The sequence below is a fragment of the Amphiprion ocellaris genome, chromosome 14, assembly GCF_022539595.1.
Source record: "Amphiprion ocellaris isolate individual 3 ecotype Okinawa chromosome 14, ASM2253959v1, whole genome shotgun sequence".
Lineage (NCBI taxonomy): Eukaryota > Metazoa > Chordata > Actinopteri > Pomacentridae > Amphiprion > Amphiprion ocellaris.
Genome location: NC_072779.1, coordinates 28,409,758 through 28,431,668, shown reverse-complemented (window position 1 = coordinate 28,431,668; position 21,911 = coordinate 28,409,758). Strand labels below are relative to the sequence as shown.

At 40.3% G+C, this 21,911-nt stretch overlaps 1 protein-coding gene across 6 annotated transcripts in view; it reads right to left on the bottom strand.

The window, feature by feature from the left end:
- Positions 1–917: 917 nt before the first annotated feature.
- amot (angiomotin) overlaps positions 918–21,911 on the bottom strand; it is a 67,365-nt gene continuing 46,371 nt past the window's right edge. For all 6 annotated transcript variants that reach the window (XM_055017156.1, XM_055017157.1, XM_055017158.1 and 3 more), the window contains 6 exons: positions 20,151–20,300; positions 15,812–16,008; positions 15,175–15,303; positions 14,034–14,272; positions 13,628–13,882; positions 918–5,626 (listed from right to left, as the gene is read on the bottom strand). In XM_055017156.1, coding sequence (XP_054873131.1) covers positions 5,493–5,626; positions 13,628–13,882; positions 14,034–14,272; positions 15,175–15,303; positions 15,812–16,008; positions 20,151–20,300 — 1,104 coding nt within the window. In that variant the 3' untranslated portion in view covers positions 918–5,492. The remainder of the gene's footprint in view (positions 5,627–13,627; positions 13,883–14,033; positions 14,273–15,174; positions 15,304–15,811; positions 16,009–20,150; positions 20,301–21,911) is intronic.

Below are 21,911 nucleotides of genomic sequence, written 5' to 3'. Positions count from 1 at the left end.
TTCTTTGTAAGGAAGCCCTAGCCCTTAAGACAGAGGACGGCGAGGATCCAACCAAATAGAGTCTCCCCATCATCCATCTCCCCTGTCTTTCTTTCTGCTGGATCAACCTCTATGGCTGGACAAACCCACTCTCCTAGCCAGTTAGCCAGTACTGAACCACCCAGGTGTCTGCCAACGTTGTGGGTCTTCATAGCAGAGCATGACCATGAAGGTCCCGTCTCACAGCCCAGCATCTGTTCCTGTGTTCGCACCCAACGTCACCCCTGCTACACAGTCAGCGTTGCCAGACATCTCCCTGGTGCGAGTGTTTGCTTACCATTTATTATCATCTGTCTGTCACTGACTCAGTGTGTCTACTTGTACAGACTGGAACAGAGTTCTGCCATGTTAAGTAATACGTTTACATAAGTTAAGTGTGCAGTGAGACAAAAGCAGAGTTTGGGTTAGGAGTTAATAAAACAAACTCGTGTAAGACACCTTCATGTTGCCTGTTTGTTTCAGAAGAGTATTTGTGCAAGACAATTAGCCCTTTCTTGGGACCTGATGTCCTGTCGCAGAGAGACATGTTTACTCTTGCCCCAAAATTCCTCAACAATTATGTATAATATCGTGACGAATGTGCAGCCAACGAGAACAGAGCACATTAAAACACCAGAAAATAACTTTAGCTTCAGCATAAATTAATTTCACAAGAATTTAATTATTATCAACCTAACTTATTCATGAAGCAAACTTTTGGAGACAGTTTTTTTGGGAGTGTGTCTGAACAGTTACACAGAAAGAAAACTAAATTACTTAATTTCATCTTACTGGGGCCAAACAATTAATTATTTTCAAATCGAAACTGCAATTCAAAATGATGCAATTAGCAAATTACAAAGCCTGCAATTTAGAACATACAACATTTAATAATGAGATTAATGCTGTAATTAATTTTTATTTAATTTCAGCAGATTGAACCTTTCAGGACTGTAGATGCTTTCCCAATAATTTGTGCATAAACAACTGGCATAAACCTAGTCTCATTCAACAACCACACCTTGTACATTTTATAGCATGTCTGACATCGGGTTTAAACAGTTGTCAGTAGTCCTATAAATTCATGCCGTCTTCCTTGTGACACTGTAGATACTGTCCCACATCATTCAGCTATTACAAACCATTTCAAAGGAATGTTGCGTTAAAAAAAAAGACGATTAATCAAAAATTGCTTTTATGCTTTCATAAGTGTGATTGTACAGCAATAACAACATTAAGCAGCATGTATACAAACAGACTAGAAAGGTGTTACCCTAAATAGGAGTCTCTACAATACAGACATGGACATTTTTATTATTTGTTTGCGGTTGGTACTTCACAATGATTGAACTGAGCTTTTCTTTACCAGGCATTTGTTCCATTATTGGCAAACAGCTGATGTAACCCTGCATCTGTAATAGCCAGTGCTTTTAATTTCTGATATGGCAGTTCAGAAATGTTTTATGACAAGCACCCGATAAAGATTTAAACTCAAATTTTCTGCATGTGTACAAAAAACACCATTTGTCTATATCATGATATGTTCAAAGGCATGTCAAACGGCTTTTGAGTTTAAGTAGTAACTGCATAGGTTGTAGGAGTTAAGAAATGTTGTCAAAGGTCATTATTTTCAAAAAATGCAGTCACCCTGGTTTGTGTGCATATGGGAGACTATTAGATAGTCCAGGTGAGGCAGGGCCATCTAAAATGTGGTTCGAAAACAAAACACTCTGCATCAGGCAGGACTAAATTACAAAAACATCGTACAAGAGACACACCATGAAGGAATGATTAACAAGTAGGCATACCTCTGAATTGACACTGCATACACCTTAAAATGATAAATTACTATTTGTCATAAAGCAGTTACTTCATTTGTAAGAATTTTAGCAAATCAATTTCTTCTTTTTCATGTAGGTCTGATTAAACCCTTAGATATTTTATCAGCTCACGCTGTGAAGTTTGTTGGAGCTCTACAACAGTAGTTGTAAGACAAGATTTCAATTTGAACAATGCTGTGCTTTAATAAAATAATACACAACCCAATGATAAATCCTTTCACTATTTGGTGTTTTAACTTCTGCAGCCAATCACGTAAAGAAAATTTTTGTATTTTGAAATACTCTGGTCTAAGTGAAAGAGGCTCCAAAGGTCACAACATTTTGTGGAATGTGTTTGTCTCAAGGCTTGGAGTCTAAGTACTTCTTTCTACTTTAAGGAAATGGTTCATATGGTTTTAACTTTTGAAACACTTTTAGTAACTTAACTACCATCAGTCTGAAAATAAAGCTGTTTGATAGCTTCCTGAAGGTTCCAGTCTATCATCACCCTGCAATAGTTCCACCTGAGGTGTTATAGTTTCCACAGGGTCCATTTTCATCAAGATTTCAACTAAGCCCACACGAAAACACACAGATATTTTACAGTAACAGCATAAAGGACCTTAACAAACAGCTGGCAAAATTATGAACACAAATATACATGAACATTAGCATTATGCTTTTTCCATTCAATTCCATAATGGCTACAAATCTCTATGAATAACATGTCTGGACGGCTGAAATGTGCTGCTGCTATATAAAAAGGTTCCAGTCAAAATATACTGTTGCATGCTCTGTACCAGGAAACAAAGCAACTTCATTTTCAAAAGATTTCACACACAAGGATTGTAGATCTCTGCAGTGGGGAAAAATAACAGCATTTGTTTTGGTCTCAAGTATATGTAATATATATTCAGTTACAAAACATCAGTGCATTTCTAATTAAGTTCTGTGAAGAATTTTTCTTCAGTAGAATCCTCCTACTGTCTTTGAAATTACATCAGTGTGCTGACCATTCTTACCTTCTTTGGTCCAACATTTTTGGTTTTCAATTGACATCTTCAGTCTTGATTTTAAAGTGGAAGATTTTTTTGTACTGCTGCTACAGCCTGGAACTGGGTGAACTAGCCACAAGTCACATAACAGGTACTATGCAAAATTTTGTACACTACACTTGTATACCAACATATTGAAATAACTGAAAACATTTGTCTCATGATATTATCACTTCAACAAAATTCTTGGGCAATGACATTACCCTACTTGAAGACTATTTCATCTATTTTAAGACTGAATATGTGCTGATTTTTTTTAAGTTGGAGGTAGTATTTTAAGTTTATTTTAAGGATTTTGTCTACAAAGACAACATAAATCAATTTTTGTCAACCTTGGTCAAGAGCATAAGATGCTGGGTTTAGAGGCTACCCCTGTAATCCAGTGGAAGCCAGCACTACTGTGCATAGTAAAAGGTAATGCAAATGATACTTTGAGAGACAATAAAGGAACTTCGTTCATCGTTGCATTCATTTAGTGTGAACATCAACAACCTATGAATGAAACCCGAACTCAATGAAAGGGTGTCTGCAAGTTCTTCTCATGGTTTGTTTTGATCTATTTCTCATGGTTTGTTTTGATCTATTCACTGGTTAAATAGATTGTAGGCACGGTAATACGAGTACCAAAATATCTGAATATTTACAGTAAGTGAACATTCTTATGTCACCTTTGATATGATATGATGTGCATCATGCTAAAAGATACACCTCAAACTTGCTTTTCAAACATATGAAATGAACTGTTGAATGAATACATACAATAATGAAGAAGATCCTGAATGAGAGTGACTATAGCCAGTAATGCAGGCAGCCAACAAAGCTCAACATCAGACTCTCAGTCCCTCCTTGCTGCTGTTGAATTCACATTCCATCTTGGGATGTAATAAAGACCTTGCAATGGGTGTGTATGTGTACTGACCCACGCAGCATTTTCACCTCAGATGTCTTATGTTTCAAAAGGAAAGGTTGCTAGGCTATCATCTTTTTAAAGTTAAAGAACCATTCTCTGTTTGCCCAAGCGAAAAGGACTTTTTTGTTTTCAAAATAGCTAAAACCATCCAGGTATATTTCTTACTTCATCCCTGGCAGCAAATGAGCATTTGTTGTCACTGAAAACAGATGCAACTATAACAGCAGCTACACTGATCAGGGTTTCCTACATGTGCACAGGGAGAAGGTGTAGAGCAGATTTTGTGCCAAATTTGCAAAATTAGATAACAAAAATAGCAAAGCTCAATAAATCAAGCAGTATTACTCAGGAAGCTTTTTCTTATTACCAGTACCCATGTGATGGTTGTGCCAGTAACAAACAGGGCAAATGAGATGCCACTTAGTTTGCAACAAACGTGGAACTTCACAAGTCTGCTGTCTGAAGGGCTACATCTAAACTTACTAATTCAGTAACTCTGAAAATCTAACACACCCTACACAACACACAGATACACAATCAGTACATAAACAATGCGAATACCTTATTTACATAGTTAATGTTTTTTCAGCATATTACTAGTTTACATATTTTCTAATTACCCAAGTGCCACATCTAACTACAGTAAAAAATAAAAATAAGCTTCACACATACATACAATACCTAATGAGTCAGACTTCTTAAAGTAATATAGCAAAAAACAAACACTCTTGAAACATAAGCAGTGCAGCAAAAGGTAGCCGGTATATCTGGTCCACCTAAGCTAACCTCCATCAACACTATACAGGAGAGTTTAAAGATAAAGCAGGAACAAGCTGCTGCTTCTTTCAAGACCTTTGCTTGCATGTTGTAAAAGAAAAAATGTTTACATGGTACTGTTCCAAATGTTTCCAAATGTGCAGAACTACTGGTGCCACAGTAAGCTGTACACTATGTAACAGTGTGTACATTTAATAGGTCAAAAAGTAGAGTCACACCAAGAAACACCAAGAGTGACAAAAGAAATCCTTCACCTCAATGTTAAAGCTAAAAATATACCTGTGTATGTGTGTGTTGATGTGTATCCTCATTGTGACAAGGACTATGGCTCTCCGGTTTGTCCTTTTCATATTGTTTTCGCCGTTAATTGTGTTGAATTTTTCAAGGCATACACACTAATGAAAATGGTCGGACCAACCTTTCTTGCTCCTTCACAACCATTCACAAAGTTAACCTTCCCCATCACTGTGGACAAGACAGTGCCAAAGGCATCTTATAAAGTTGCATTAGAAAAATAAATATGAGGCTATGAACTGTGGCATTTTTAGTTCCAGTCACCACTTCATTCACACACGCTTTTAGAATAACTGAGATGAGACAGGTAGGGGTGTTGTCCTTTTTGCTTTCTGATTCCTTTCTTCATCATTTATCATCTAGTATAAAGCGAAACAATGATTCAGCGAAGGGATGGAGGTTTTGTGTAAAACCTCCAGTGAGACTGAAAGTGTTTGAGTTAATTTGCATGTAAACACAGGTTTAAAATTGTCTCACTGCAGATCTGTCAACATAAACAGAGCTGCACATTAGAAGGATGAGCCAGGATGGTTGGTTTACTTGTCTTGTGACGTTTCTTCTGATGAAGCTACCATCTTGTCACTCACTTGGATAATGTTTACTTCCAGAGCAATGGGATCAGATGAGGATCTCCACCATGTCTGTGTCTACTTCCTGTTGTGAGAGTGGGGCTGGAGGAAGAGCCTGATGTGATGGGTGAGCCTGCACAGGGAGCCTCCGCTCCAGGGTGCTGCTGTGGAACACCGGTACATCTACACAGAGATGACAAAAACATGGAGAAGAAGCTAGAAGTTCAAAAAATGATGAGTCAGCATTTCTTGGATGATTCAGTCCATCTGTTCTGTAAACTTCCAATTTTATGGGTTAGTCAGTTTCTCTTATACAGCATATTGGAGATATCAGGTGTTCTGCAGGTCATGTCACCTAAGATATTTTTCATAATGAACGGTTAAATTAATCTTTTTGAAACATGTGGACACAATTCAGATGTGTTCCTGTGTGTCCTAATAATTATAGCATGCTGGGTGTCTAGACTGGTAAACGTCTAGGAAGTGCACCTGAACTCTGACTTCAGTCAAAACATTCTTAGTAAAAAGTTATTCAGATGGATAGACACAATAGAATATAGAACAGAAAAAATATATGAAATGAAATCTGCAGCAGGTATGTGTTATTTTCTGTTAATCCCACAATGCAACATGTCAAGTTAACAACACACTAAACAACATTTGCATAAACTACAATGTGTCTGTTATACAAGTTCGATACTTTTAATCAGAAGTGAAAAAATGAAAATTATATATATTTTAAACTCATTGCAAATCAGCTCAAATATTTCAGGGTTTATTTGTTTAAACTTTGATGATAACGGCTTACAGCTCATGAAACCCTATGGTCAAGAAAAGCAGATTCAAGAATGTGGGGGAGATTCACAAGCAGTGGACTGAGGTTGGAGGCAGTGCATCCAAAGCCACCATACAGAGATGTGTCAGAGAAATGGCTTCAAGTGTTGAATTCCTATCATAAAGCCACTCTTGAACACCCAAAAATGACAGAAGCATCTTACCGGGGGAAAGCAGAGGAAGAAGGACAATTGCTGAGTAGTCCAAAGTCTTCTTCTCAAATAAAAGTAAATTTTGCACTTTTTTAGAAATCAAGGTTCCAGTGTCAGGAGGAAGAGTGGAGAGGCACAGGATCAAAGTTTCTTGAAGTCCAGTGTGAAATATCCACAGTCAATGATGATTTGGGTGCCATTTCATCTGCTGGTGATGGTCCACCATGTATAATCAAGTCCAAAATCAATGCATTTGGTAGATTTTGAAGCCCTACATGCTTCCATCTGTTAAGGAGCTTTTTGGAGATGCAGATTTCTCCACACTGCCAAAAGCACTCAGAAATGGTTCACAGACTGTGGAATTACAGTGCTAAATTGGCGAGCCAACCCACTAGATCTGAACCCCATAGAAAATCTGTGGGGTGTTGTCTAGAGGAGAATGGAACGAACCAGACTCAACAATAAAGAAAATCTGAAGGCCACTATCAAGGCAAACTGAACATCCATTACACCTCAGCTGTGCCACGGGTGTAAGGTGTTATCACTGAAGACAAAACAAATAAAGGCTTGCCATATTTCAGTTGCACAGAGGCTAGGTCCGTTGAATGTAACAATACTGTATAGGTTACGTTGTCAAATGGGGGTGTTGTGCTAGTAGGAGAAAAGAGAGTGTAATTCTCATTTTGAATGAATTCTGTCCAAATGAACATATATACTTTGCCTAACTTCTCAGCTAAAAAATCCTCTAAAATATATATATATATATATATATATATATATATATATATATATATATATATATATATATATATATATATATATGTATCTGTATGTGTGTGTGAGTGGGAATGTATGTATGTGCGTGCGTGCGTGTGTGAAAAAGACCTCTGAACTTGAATTGTGATAAAGGGGATCTTTTTAAACTTGAAAAAATGTAGGGAAAAAGAGAAAATATACACTGGAAGTCAGGACAGACAGATTTGTCAGGCTGAATGTTCAGAGTCATTCTCCTTGCAGTTTGATTTCTGCTCGTCCATCCCCTGTACTGATTTTGACCTCCTTGACAGAGATCCAGCAATGCATAATCCAAAAGGGTTAAACTGCTTCGGTAAAAAGCACAAAATGTTACACATGAAATGGTGTTTTGCTAAATAAAACAACCATAAATCGGGATACACAGAGAAAACACAACTTCCTGTTGCAGCGGGACTCCGGTGGGCAGTGGGAGCTGGCATGGTTCACTGTTAAGCCTCTCTGAGGTGTTGTGGGCCTAACATACTGAAAGATCAGTGAAGTGCCCACTTGATAACTTCAGCATACACACTATAGGAGATCTTCATAAGGCGCTAAAGGAGCTACATGGTAACATCAGCTCGCTTCAGAACAAGCCCCCGGAGGCCTTCTACATGGTTGCAAGAGACTTCAACCATGTGAGACTGATGGACAATCTGCCCAGGTTTTTCCAGCATGTCACCGTACCAACACGGGGAAACGACACGCTGCACTGTGTTAACATAAACCTATGTGCAACAAGACTGTTGCCAGTGGATGGACTGGCGGGTCCTCAGAGAGGCAGCTACATGTGGGGAAGAGGTGGATCTGGAAGAATATACATCTTCTGTCCTGGGATTCATCTCTAAGTGTGCTGATAATGTCACTACCACCAAGACGGTAACCACTACCCGAACCAGAAACTATGGCCGAACGCAGAGGTCAGAGCTCTGCTGAGAGCCAGGGATGCTGCAGTCAGGGTGGGTGATGCACAGCACTCAGAGCGGCTAGGAGAGAGCTGATTGCAGGCATTAAGACGGCCAAAGCCACGGATGCTCACAAAATCCAGGGTAATTTCTCTGACGACCCCTGGAGCATGTGGAAGGGCATTAAGTGCATCACAGACTCCAACACCAGGGAAGCACAATCACCAAGGGACTCCTCTCTGCCTGACACTCTCAACAAGTTCTGCACGTGCTTTGAGGATCCCAGCACCCCCACAACTCCAGACTCCCATCACCAGATGAAGCGCCCCTCGATGTGACCTCAGCAGAAGTGAGGAGGATCCTACAGAGAATCAATCCCCACAAAGCTGCAGGCCCTGAAAACATCCCAGGGCCGGTACTGAGGGATTGTGCTCACCAACTGTCTGAGGTGCTAATGCACATCTACAACACCTCATTCTAGGGCTGAAACTAACGATTATTTTAATAATCGATTATTTGGCTGATTATTTTTTCGATTAATCGGATTTTTTAAAAAACACATTTTTAATTCCCGCCTCTTTATTCAGAAATAGAAGATTTGGACTGACAGAGCAAATAAAATCATTGTAGTCAAGCAGTGTTTCCTCTCAGATTTTTTGCAGCAGCGGCGGCAGGCTCTCTTGGGAGCCGTGACGTGTAAACAAATGACATTTGACTGCAGATTTTCTTTGTACAACCTATTTATTGAATGTCCAGTGGAAAATGGCTTTTTAAAGGCTGAATGTAAAAAAATAAATGAAAAGATTTGAACAAGCTCATCTGAAAACGCATTCAGCAGTTACATCATGGTGTGTAGATATTAGCTTAATGCTATCAATAGTTTACTCACATTAGCGACACTGAGTTGGCACTGGGCCTAATTATCTGAAGCTACCAATATGTTACATAACATTTACTGCCCATCAATATTTTGTGAATGTCTATGTAACTTGTAAAATCTATTATGAGCTATCGTAAGCTTATAACTTTTCTCCGGTAAGTCGCTGCCCTATTTTCCAAGACGACACTCCTCTGACTCTAACCTGGTGCCTGGGTGCTTGACGTGACGTCACTTTCAAGGCCGCGTTCTCGTGACATCAACGTTGTATTAACCCGACGTATCAAAGAGTAGATACTGAGCAAGATAGTTGTCTGTAGTTTACCTTGGTACTCATGAGTACCTGACACAGTGCAGAACTTTGCTGTGAAGGTGGAGACATGCGGTGGTGGTGTGTTTGCGACAACAAAAAAAAAAGAAATTTGAAGGAGTGGCGGCTAGGATTTAGGAATGGTGGTCCGCTGCTGAGTCCACTGTGTTTATCTGACTCGTCTGCCGGACTGTCGAGCTGAAAGCTCGGTCATGTGACAATGTCGTGGCCCGCTAGTGACTGTCCGCTGTCCGTGCGATTTTCAGATGCGTGCGTTGCCCTGCGGGAAAATCGCATGTAGTGGACACGCGACATGTTTTTTGTTTTGTGAAGCGTTAAATGCTCCCACACTGATGAGGACTTCAGTCAAACTGTTTTCTCCGTGCCAGTCATGTTTCATTTGTTGAATTTACTCCTCCTTTGAAAATACCGCCTCCGTTCTGCATCCACCTCACTCTGTTCAACTCGCTCTGCAGTTTGGAGTTTTTTTTAAACTTTATTTCAGTCAACCAGCATTGACAAAGCTCTGCAGGTGAAGTAGACGGCTCTGCAACATGGCGAGTGACGCATGAATCGCGTGACACAACGAATCGATAATGAAATTCGTCGCCAACGATTTTAATAATCGATTTTTATCGATTTAATCGATTCGTTGTTGCAGCCCTGCCTCAATCTCACAGGCAGCTGTTCCAACCTGCCTCAAGGCCACCACTATTTTTCACAGAGTTCCACAGTGACAGGCCTGAATTACTATTGGATGGCAGTCTTCACTCCAATAGTCATGAAGTGCTTCGAGAGGCTGGCAATGTCCCACATAAAAGACTTCGACATCGCTGTGTATGCCCATCAGTACGCCTACAGGAAGAACCACTCCACTGATGATGCCATTTAATCAGTGGTTCACACAGCCCTCATCCACTTGGAAAGCAAGAACTCATACGTCCACCTGCTCTTTTTGGACTTTACTTCTGCCTTCAATACAATCATCCCATAGACCCTGGTGCAGAAGCTATCAGCACTTCAACTGGGCCCCTCTCTTGGGAACTGGGTCCTGGACTTCCTCACCAATAGGCCATAGACCGTCAGAATCCACAACATCTTATCCTCCCCCATTACCCTTAGCACTGGCTTCCCCCAGAGCTGTGTGCTGAGTCCCCGCCTGTTCACCTTGCTGACATATGACTGCTCTGCCAAACACCTGAGCTGTCATATAGTGAAGTTTGCATCCCACCACTGCTGGTGGGCTGCATCACCAACAACGAGTCTGAATGCAGAGAGGAGATGGAGCATATGGAGGGTTGGTGTAGAGAAAACCTTCTCTGTATCAACATGAAAAAGACCAAGGAAATGGTCGTGGATTTTAGGCCACCCTCTGCAGAGAGGAAGGCCCTGCAGGGGGTGGTGAAGGCCGCACAAAGGATTGTGGGGAGCAGCCTGCCCACCACCACAGACACTGACTGTAGAAAATACTGGAAGAGGGCCTTCTGCATCATGAAGGACTCCACCCACCCTGAACACTCACTTTTTGCCCCACTGCCTTTAGGAAGGAGGCTGTGGAGCATCTGGAGCAGTACCACCAGACTGAGGAACAGCTTCTTTCCAAAAACTGTTAGACTGTTGAACTCTGGTGGTACTCTGTAGCTTTTCCACCTATCACCCACCTAGCTATTTTCCACTTTGCCAAATGGACATCTACCTCATAGTACAGTTTTTGCATACTTGCCTATCTTAGCTGTTTACCCCTGGTAAACATTTGTGTATAATGTTTATATTGCTTTCAATTTCGGTTATTTTTCTGTATTTCTTTGACTTCCAACCAGGACCCGAGTACTAATTTTGTGCCACCTCATGTGAATATGTGTGCTGGCATAACAATAAAGAACCTTGAATCCTTAAAAAAAGATCCACCCATCCATTATCTAAACATTGCTTAATCCTCTCTAGGGTCGCAGGGGCTGGAACCTATCCCTAGCTGACCTAGGGTGAAAGCAGTGCTCACCTGGACAGGTAACCACTCCATCACAGCACTACACAGAGAGACAAACAATCAAGCCCACTCGCATCTACAGACAATTTTGAAAAAACAGTTAACCTCAGCACATCTGTGGACTGTGGGACGAAGCCGGAGAACCTGGTGAGAACCCATACAGGCACAGGGAGAACATGCAAACTCCAACTCAACACAAAACTTTTAGAACTATCCACAAATTGGAAACTGTGTAATATCCAGATTCACTCGGATTACAGAGAATGACATCTTGGATTACCTGAACATGCCATAGGGATGGCACACAGGTTCACAATTCTTTAAACTAAGAAACCTTTCTTCAAGTAGTCTAATTTGAGATTGTTTTAACAGAGGCCTGAGAACAGAGAAAATGGCTGAAAACTGAGACGAACTGTGAAAAATACAGAAGGCAAGAAGGAAGTTCACGTAATGCCACCCTCCAGCAGAAATGTAAAAAGTTGGAAGTCTATAAAGGAGGTAGGAACCTTCCTACACTGTAAATGGGAATGTACATTCATGGCATCATTCTGTGTTACAGTTGCAATTGTCTTGAATCACTGTCTGGCATATGTACGCAATCCGTATGACTCCTGTTGAAAGTATACTAGAGGACACATTTCAAATATCAGATATATCAAAAGATACATTAGCTGTTATTGTAGATAGTTTGATCACAGCTTCCAGAATTATCTTGACACACTGGAAAATAGCTAAACCGCCAGATTTGAATGACAGGGTAAATGAGTCAGTCTACACTTAACAGCTTAAAAGGTAACACGGAAGACAGGACTACCTGTTCGCAACTTTTTTGGACTCACATAAACTTTGTTTACATTTTAAGAACACGGCTGTGTGGGAAGCTATGACTCACTTAAAGCAGGCTGTCCACTAATAGCAAGGCTGGCAGTCCAATCCCCAGCCCCTGCCCAAACTCTTGGGCAAAATACAGAACCCCAAGTTGCTCCTGATGACAGATGAGCACCTCACATAGTTGCACTGCTGCCCTTGGTGTGTGATTTTGAGTGCATAACTGATAAATGAGAAACAGATATTAAAACGCTTTGAAGAAACAAGCAAAAGTTATTGAATTGTTCATTTCCAAATGTGTAAATGTTTTTATTTAAGGATTAAAGGTCCCATATGGTGAAAATCAATTGGTATTGTGATTTGCGGTTGTTGTAAATTTGGAGGTTTAAACTAAAAACTGTTTAGGTATGAAGGCGTTTTCTCCTGCCATTCCTTAAACCCCCCACAACTAGACAACCTCCCAGCTTCACAAACCAGTGAGAATTTGACCAAAGTGCTACATACCACCACAAACCAATCATCATATAGGTCAAACTTTGCAGAACTCTGCCCCCTCACTGCCGGCTGCATCTCAGGTGAGTCATTTTGAAAGAGCAGCTGCCTCACAGTCCACTGGATTTGTTTACTTTCTAGAGCTGCTTTTGCTAAATCAAAAGTGTCTCAGCCACCAGCAAAGCACACAAAATGTTCTGCTGTAGGCAGCAAGAGTGATCACGAGTCTTCATACACTCCTAGCATTTGCGAAATTGAAGACCCAATGGATTACTTTTATTTTTGATGGCAATCTCCCCATAACAATCAGAAGACCCTCGGTGTTAGCACATTGTAAGGGCTAATGTAGCTAATGCTACCATTAGCTCTGTGGAAATTGTAATGCTGAGGGACATTCAGAGCTGGTGGAAGCTTTAATTTAATACCAATAGACAAGGACTAGGTATGGATTACTTTGTTTTCATGTTCTTGATTTGCTTCAATTTCAACCACTGTTTATATGTGTTTGCTTCTCTTCTGTCCTCTTTGTGCACATATATTGCATTTTAATACAGCTGAAATCATGATAGAAAATTTTCATCTACATATTTTTTTGTTTCTGTTGTCAGCCAATGGAACAAATATGAAATAGTGACTGATCCAGAAATAGTGCCTACCAAGTCACTTCATAGCCATTTCCCAAGCTGTGGCTCTATATTGCCAAGCTACTAATTTTATATATATAACCACACCAGCATTGAAAACATTTGCTTATATTACAGCAACATTTCACTACAGTTCCCAAAAATATCTAAACTAACAAAACGGGGTACAGCAAAGACTTCAACTTTATGCAAATGAGGAACAGGCAACGTGACGCTCCATTTCTTGAAATACATCACAACGCTACAAGAATTTCGGCAGATGATAAATTCACGTGACACAGACCTTATAGCAGACCCTTGGTACTCATGAAAACAGAAAGTATAAGATTGGAATAATATCTCTGATAGACAGTGTGAGCTGACCTGCTATGCGGTCAGGGATGTAGACAGGGCTGGGGCTGGACAGACGGGCTGGCAATGTCATGCTCTGGAGGGCTGGAGTGCTGGGCTTGCTGGTGTCCTGACCTTGACCTTTGTCAGTTTGTGTGCAGCTGTCCCTGCTGCCTGTCTTCGAATGGCCTGCAGTCATTGGTGTTGATGGCAGTACTGGGGAGGGGGAGGATGAAATTGACTCTGTCCGGAGAGACTCAGTGCGAAACTCAGGACTCAGTAGAACCCCTGGAGAGACATGACAATAACTTGTCCTTAAAAACACGAACAGCAGAACATTTTCTACACATGATTTCTCACCCACAGAACCATTTCAGCTGCTCCTCTTAAAAGTGTCACTGGATCTTCTGCATTAGCTATAAAGGCAGTTGATTCTTACCCAGACTGCCCTTCCAGCTAGTGTCCTTGCGTTCTTCTGTGATTGGTGAGCTACTGAGTCCCAGGCTGTGAGAGAGAAGTCCTGAACCACCAGAGCCAGTGTTGGAGATGGACATCAGGGACTTAGAGGGCCTCATGGCAGATGGTACATCTGATTTAATGGGCTCCTTCCTAGAGCGCTGGTGGAGTACCTTGATCATGGCATCCTTCTCAATGATCTGCGCATGAAGATTCTTTATTCTAGATTAGAGAGGTTAGAATGGAGCCATAGTTACTGCAGGACAGTACTGCAAGAAAGTGGAATTGGGAATCACAGGAGTGTTCGCACTTGATCTTTTACTGAGGAAAACACTGGCTTTAAGTTCTGCTCCACTTCATGTCAGTATTATTATTTTTGATAATCAGACCATAAGGAGTAAAAAAACAAAAAACAAAACATAAATCATAGGAACTGACAAGCATCTTGCATCATTAGTGCTAAAAGGACATGGGTGGGGAGAATTATCAACAGAAGAGCAAGTTAACTTTTTCCATCAAAAAACACAGACATAACATCCTTACAGGTCTTATAACGTCTCTAACAAAACTAGAGACAGTACAGTTCTGTGGCTCTGTGGGTTTTGGCACACAGTTATGTTCCTGATCTGCTTTGCTCTTCACAGTTTGCAAGGAACCACACAAGATCACACACTAGGTGTTTTCAGTCTTCATACTGTTGTTTGGTATGCAGAGTTAACTACCAACTTTCATTTAATTTAACTGAACCCAGTAGGCAAATAATAACACCTGTGTGCTGCAGCACATCTGAAGACCCACTATACCCATTTGTTAGTAATACAATCAGTCTACAGTGAAGTATGGATGACAACTATAACAGGTAGCTTGAGAATTTTCTTTTGCACCATGTGCCAGCTTCAGTTTTACGTGTTTTCATTTGCACTTGGACAAAATGCAGAAACTGTTCAAGACATACTGAAGAACCTAAAGCCCAAAGGCTGAAATCAAAAACTAATCACTGGGAAACTTAATGAAATAATTTTCTCAAGCTAAAAAAAACATTTACAAGGCAGCATTGAATACATTGCTTCTGTACTTCCACGTCCAATTCTCAGGGAGGTGCATGTATATGTTGAGTGTTTTACCTGCTCTCCATGTCCAGACAGCGGCGATTGGCCATGAGAATCTCTTCCTCTTCCTTCTGGATTCGAGCCTCAACCGAAGTATCGTAGCTGTTGCTGGGAGAGTGGTTTATCACTGCTGCAGAGGTATCCCTGAAAACCAGAACATGGTTCAAAGGTAGCTCAAACAGAGCACTTCAGACTTAGTTGCTTCCTCTACCTGGGAGTGATGTGGCTACTTGCAATGTATGCATAGACTTCCACTTATTTCCAACATGAACTAAGATAAGGTTCAACTTTATTGTCACTACACAGAGTACAACAAAATGCACTGCTTTGCATATCCCAGCTTGTTAGGCACCCGTGGAGCAGATAGGATTAAGGGCTATGGTGAAGGAGCCAACAGGTTATGGCAAGTTATGGCACTTCCAACGTTGCACTAATTTTAACTCAAAAACTTATGTGACCTCTGACTCCAGATTTTCCATGTGTTACTTAGTAACATACATATAGAAAGAAAAAATAAGACAAATATGAGATGGTCAGGCTTAAACTTCTTTCAAAATTTGGTGAATTTAGGTGAATGACGCATAAACTATGAACAATTTGCTACTGCTAAGATGCCAAAGTCCTAAACTAAGGCTCAGAATATGAAATATACCTCTGAGTGGCAACAGATGCGGCAGCATCTAGAGCAAACTGCCTCATCACACTTTCTTCCAAGTATTTCTGCTCCCATTTGGTCATATCAGCCTCGAGAGCCAGGATCCGCTCCTCCTTCTCTCTCAGATGCTCCATAAGGGCTGCTGCATTGTACTCTGATGGGACCACACCACTGTTTTGTGAGCCTCCCTGACGCTGGAAGAGATGAAGAACACAGGAGGAGGGGAGACACAAAGAAAAAATGAGACAGAATACAAAAAGAGAATCTGATCATTTGTGGATTTAAAGCTAATATACACACATGGACAAAATTGTTGGTACCCCTCGGATAACGAAAGAAAAACCCACAATGGTCACAGAAATAATGTGAATCTGACAAAAGTAATAATAATTAAAAATTCTATGAAAATTAACCAGTGAAGATCAGACATTGCTTTTGAACCATAGTTCAACAGAATTATTTTAAAAAATAAACTCATGAAACAGGCATGGACAAAAATGATGGTACCCCTAGAAAAGACTGAAAATAATGTGACCATAGGGACATATTCAATCAAGGTGTGTCCTCTAATTAGCATCACAGGTGTCTACAAACTTGTAATCAGTCAGTCGGCCTATTTATAAGGTTACAAGCAGTCACTGTGCTGTTTGGTGACATGGTGTGTACCACACTAAACATGGACCAGAGGAAGCAAAGGAGAGAGTTGTCTCAGGAGATTAAAAAGAAAATTATAGACAAGCATGTTAAAGGTAAAGGCTATAAGACCATCTACAAGCAGCTTGATGTTCCTGTGACTATAGTTGCACATATTATTCAGAAATTTAAGATCCATGAGACTGTAGCCAACCTCCCTGGATGTGGCCACAGGAGGAAAATTGATGACAAATGGAAGAGACGGATAATACGAATGGTAACAAAAGAGCCCAGAACAACCTCTAAAGACATTAAAGGTGAACTCCAAGGTCAAGATACATCAGTGTCAGATCGCACCATCCATTGTTGTTTGAGCCGAAGTGGACTTCATGGGAGACGACCAAGGAGGACACCATTGTTGAAAACAAATCATAAAAAAGCCAGACTGGAATTTGTCAAACTGCATGTTGACAAGCCACAAAGCTTCTGGGAGAATATCCTATGGACAGACGAGACAAAACTGGAACTTTTTGGCACATCAGCTCTATGTTCACAGACCCAAAAATGAAGCATATCAAGAAAAGAACACTGTCCCTACTGTGGAACATGGAGGAGGTTCTGTTATGTTCTGGGGCTGCTTTGCTGTATCTGGCACAGGGTGTCTTGAATCTGTGCAGGGTTCAATGAAATGCCATGACTATCAAGGTATTCTAGAGAGAAATGTGCTGCCCAGTGTTAGAAAGCTTGGTCTCAGTCGCAGGTCATGGGTCTTGCAACAGGATAATGAGCCAAAACACACAGCTAAAAACAGCCAAGAATGGCTAAGAGGAAAACATTGGACTATTCTGAAGTGGCCTCTATGAGCCCTGATCTAAATCCTATTGAACATCTGTGGAAGGAGCTGAAACATGCCGTCTGGAGAAGGAATCCTTCAAACCTGAGACAACTGGAGCAGTCTGGTCATGAGGAGTGGACCAGAATACCTGCTGAGAGGTGCAGAAGTCTCATTGACAGTTACAGAAATCGTTTGATTGCAGTGATTGCCTGAAAAGGTTGTGCAACAAAATATTAAGTTGAGAGTACCATCATTTTTGTCCAGGCCTGTTTCATGAGTTTATTTTTTAAAATAATTCAGTTGAACCACGGTTCAAAAGCAATGTCTGATTTCCAGTGGTTAATTTTCCTAGAATTTTTATTTATTATTACTTTTGTCAGATTCAAATTATTTCTGTGACCATTGTGGGTTTTTCTTTCATTAACTGAGGGGTACCAACAATTTTGTCCATGTGTGTATTACTGGCTTACCATCTACACTGTAAGAATTTCCAAATGTACCAATTTTATATTATAGCAACATTTAATAATAAAACACAATTCAAGAAGCGTCTCAAAAAATTAAAGACTTAAAAAATCATGTGTTTAAAATGTTTTTTATGTTGCTTTTTTACTGAATATTCCAAACAATTATTATTTATTTGTTTAGTCTACAATTCAACAGTTTAACTTAGCTGACACTTTTATGGAAGCAACGTACAAAACCCAAAACCAGTGAAGTTGGCACGTTGTGTAAATTGTAAATAAAAACAAAATACAATGATTTGCAAATCCCCCTCAACCTATAATCAGTTGAATATACTGCAAAGACAAGATACTTAACGTTCGAACTGGTAAACTTTGCTTTTTTTTGCCAATATTAGCTCATTTGGAATTTGATGCCTGCAACATGTTTCAAAAAAGCTGGCACAAGTGGCAACAAAGACTGAGAAAGTTGAGGAATGTTCATCAAACACTTATTTGGAACATCCCACAGGTTAACAGGCTGATTGGGAACAGGTGGGTGCCATGATTGGGTATAAAAGCAGCTTCCCTGAAATGCTCAGTCATTCACAAACAAGGATGGGGTGAGGGTCACCACTTTGTAAACAAATGCGTGAGCAAATTGTCGAACAGTTTAAGAACAACATTTCTCAACGAGCTATTGCAAGGAATTTAGGGATTTCATCATCTACGGTCCGTAATATCACCAAAAGGTTCAGAGAATCAGGAGAAATCACTGCACGTAAGCGGCAAGGCCGAAAACCAACATTGAATGCCCGTGACCTTCAATCCCTCAGGCAGTACTGCATCAAAAACCGACATCAGTGTAAAAAGGATATCACCACATGGGCTCAGGAACACTTCAAAAAAACACTGTCAGTAACTACAGTCCGTCGCTACATCTGTAAGTGCAAGTTAAAACTCTACTATGCAAACAAAAAGCCATTTATCAACAACACCCAGAAACGCCGCCGGGTTTGCTGGGCCCAAGCTCATCTAAGATGGACTGATGCAAAGTGGAAAAGTGTTCTGTGGTCTGACGAGTCCACATTTCAAATTGTTTTTGGAAACTGTGGACATCGTGTCCTCCGGACCAGAGAGGAAAAGAACCACCCAAACTGTTATAGGCGCAAAGTTCAAAAGCCAGCATCTGTGACGGTATGGGGGTGTATTAGTGCCCAAGGCATGGGTAACTTACACATCTGTGAAGGCACCATTGATGCTGAAAGGTACATGCAGGTTTTGGAGCAACATATGCTGCCATCCAAGCAACGTCTTTTTCATGGACGCCCCTGCTTATTTCAGCAAGACAAAGCCAAGCCACATTCTGCACGTGTTACAACAGCGTGGCTTCGTAGTAAAAGAGTACAGGTACTAGACTGGCCTGCCTGTAGTCCAGACCTGTCTCCCATTGAAAACGTGTGGCGCATTATGAAGCGTAAAATACGACAACGGAGACCCCGGACTGTTGACCAACTTAAGCTGTACATCAAGCAAGAATGGGAAAGAATTCCACCTGAAAAGCTTCAAAAATTGGTCTCCTCAGTTCCCAAATGTTTACTGAGTGTTATTAAAAGGAAAGGTGATGTAACACAGTGGTAATAATGCCCCTGTGCCAACTTTTTTGCCATGTGTTGCTGCCATTAAATTCTAAGTTAATGATTATTTGCAAAAAAAAAAAAGTTTCTCAGTTTGAACATTAAATATCTTGTCTTTGCAGAGTATTCAGTTGAATATAAATTGAAAAGGATTTGCAAATCCTTGTATTCTGTTTTTATTTACGATTTACACAACGTGCCAACTTCACTGGTTTTGGGTTTTGTACATGTGAGAGTAGATACAACACAAGCAGGGATCTAGTTAGGAGAAAACAACCCGGATAAGCGTCATAAAACAAATTCAAGTTATTTCATTAAATATATATTTTAAAACCTTGGAGAGCACATTTAGGGAGAACCCTAATTGTTCTACACTGCCAAGGCGCATACAGTAAAGCAAACACACTCAAAATCAAATCAGAATCAAAGAAAAACACTATGTCAGTTAAAAACAAAAAGTGACTATGCAATAAAGTACGGGAATTAATTTAGTACATATTAATAAACAACAAGAGCACCTACCTTTTAAACCTGAGTTAGAATCTACAAGCATTTTACAATATGTTTCTCATTCTGCCACCACTGACATGCAGTGATGTTGGAAATAACTTAGGGTTTAAGATCATGCAAAGGGACACTTTGGCACATGAGGGGGCCCGGGGATCGAACATTCAGCATTACATCAAGTGGACAGCCCACTCAACCACCTGAGCAACAGCCCCCCTGTATTTGTGTGAGTTATCTATAGATACTTATTTTTGTCTTCAGTATGTTTTTTTTTTTGTTACCTGCTGCATGCGTAGTGACTCCAGCTCTCTCTCCAGTCTTGTACGAAGTCTATGTTCAAGTTGTTCTCTCTTCTCACAGGCTGCCTGGAGTTGAGCCAGAGCCTGCTGCATCCGCTCCACCTTCTCAACATAAACCTGCTTCTTTTTCAGCTACGCACACACACACACACACACACACACGCACGCACGCGCGCGCACACACACACACGCACACGCACGCGCACGCACACACACACACACACACGGACACACGGACACACAGTTACATTTAATGATAACATTATTATTATTTTCTCAAGTATTAAACATTCTCCCTCAATGTATAAAACTACCTAACTCTCCCAACTTCAGTAATCCTCAGCTCATACATGGTCTGCTGCACATATCTGTCTCTGTGTGTCATGTACAAGAATGTTTGCTGTGATTGGATTATATTATGTCTTTTTGATGGAAGAAAAACAGATTTTCTTAGAGATACAGATGACTGAATTGAAATACACTGTAAAACAACAGAAGACAAATCACTGAGCTCATTCTGGAGTCACATACACATCGGAGATTTACAATTTGTAACTGCTTTCCTGTACAGCAAAGACCTATTTATTGATACAAAGAATATTGAAACCTACCACACTCTGCCCTGAAAAAAAAAAACTTAGACACTGGTAACTGTATTGCGATTTGTTAATAGAAGACACAAGAATGCTGTACTGAAGCAAAGGAAAAACTTAAAAGATCCAACTGGATATTAAGGAGCACCTCACAAAGAAGAATGCTGATATTGCATCAATCAATCAAGTGCCTTGTCATTCACCGTAGGCAATCATTTCTCTCCATCTAATCCTGTCTTTTGATGTCTGAATTGTGACTGTTGCCCTTTCCATGTGTTGCCATGATGTCAGGCCATCTATCATTTTCATTCTGTCTGCCTCGTCCTCTCTTCCCATTAAGTTTTCCAGTTGTGACGATATATGCCAGGATCTCTTTCTTATGAAGTGTCCAAAAAATGTTGCTTGCCGTTTCCTAATTTTGTTCATAGCGTATAATTTGTGTTTAGTATTTATAAGACATCTTCATTGTTTATTCTGGTCATATAAGATATACGTAGCATGCGTCTGCAAAACCACATCTCTGCTGCAGTGACTTTGACATTTTATTATTTATGTTCCAAAATTTACATCCATACATCAGAACTGGTAGGATGTAACAGCTGAGAGTCCTTACATGGATGCTAATTGCTATTTTCTTATTTGTCAGTATATTTTTCATTTTCATAAATGCTGTTCTTGCCATTGCTACTCTACATCTGATGTCTGTTTCACACCTCCCATCTGATGTCATCCATGAACCGAGATGTTCGAAATAATGAACCTGCTTCAGTATGTCTTGGTCCAATTCTATGATACAGGTTGGGATGACATTTTTCTTTTAAATTACCATTACCTCTGTTCCTTTTTTCTTTAAAGACAGCCCAAGTTTTTGGCTCTCTGTATTAATTATGGATACTATGGTTTGCAAGTTTTCTTCACTGTTCACTGTCAGCACTTTGCCATCTGTATAACAAATGTTATTTATGCTATAACCTCCGATGGATAATCCCAGTAAACCTTGTATTTTCCTCATGATGTTTTCACTGTACAAGGAGAACAGGTCAGGTGGTAGCACACATCCCTATTTAGTGGTTGTTCTTCACCAGTTTCATTGTTCATTCTCACTGCTGGACTTTGTTGCCAATAGAGATTTTTTATTATTTGTAAATCC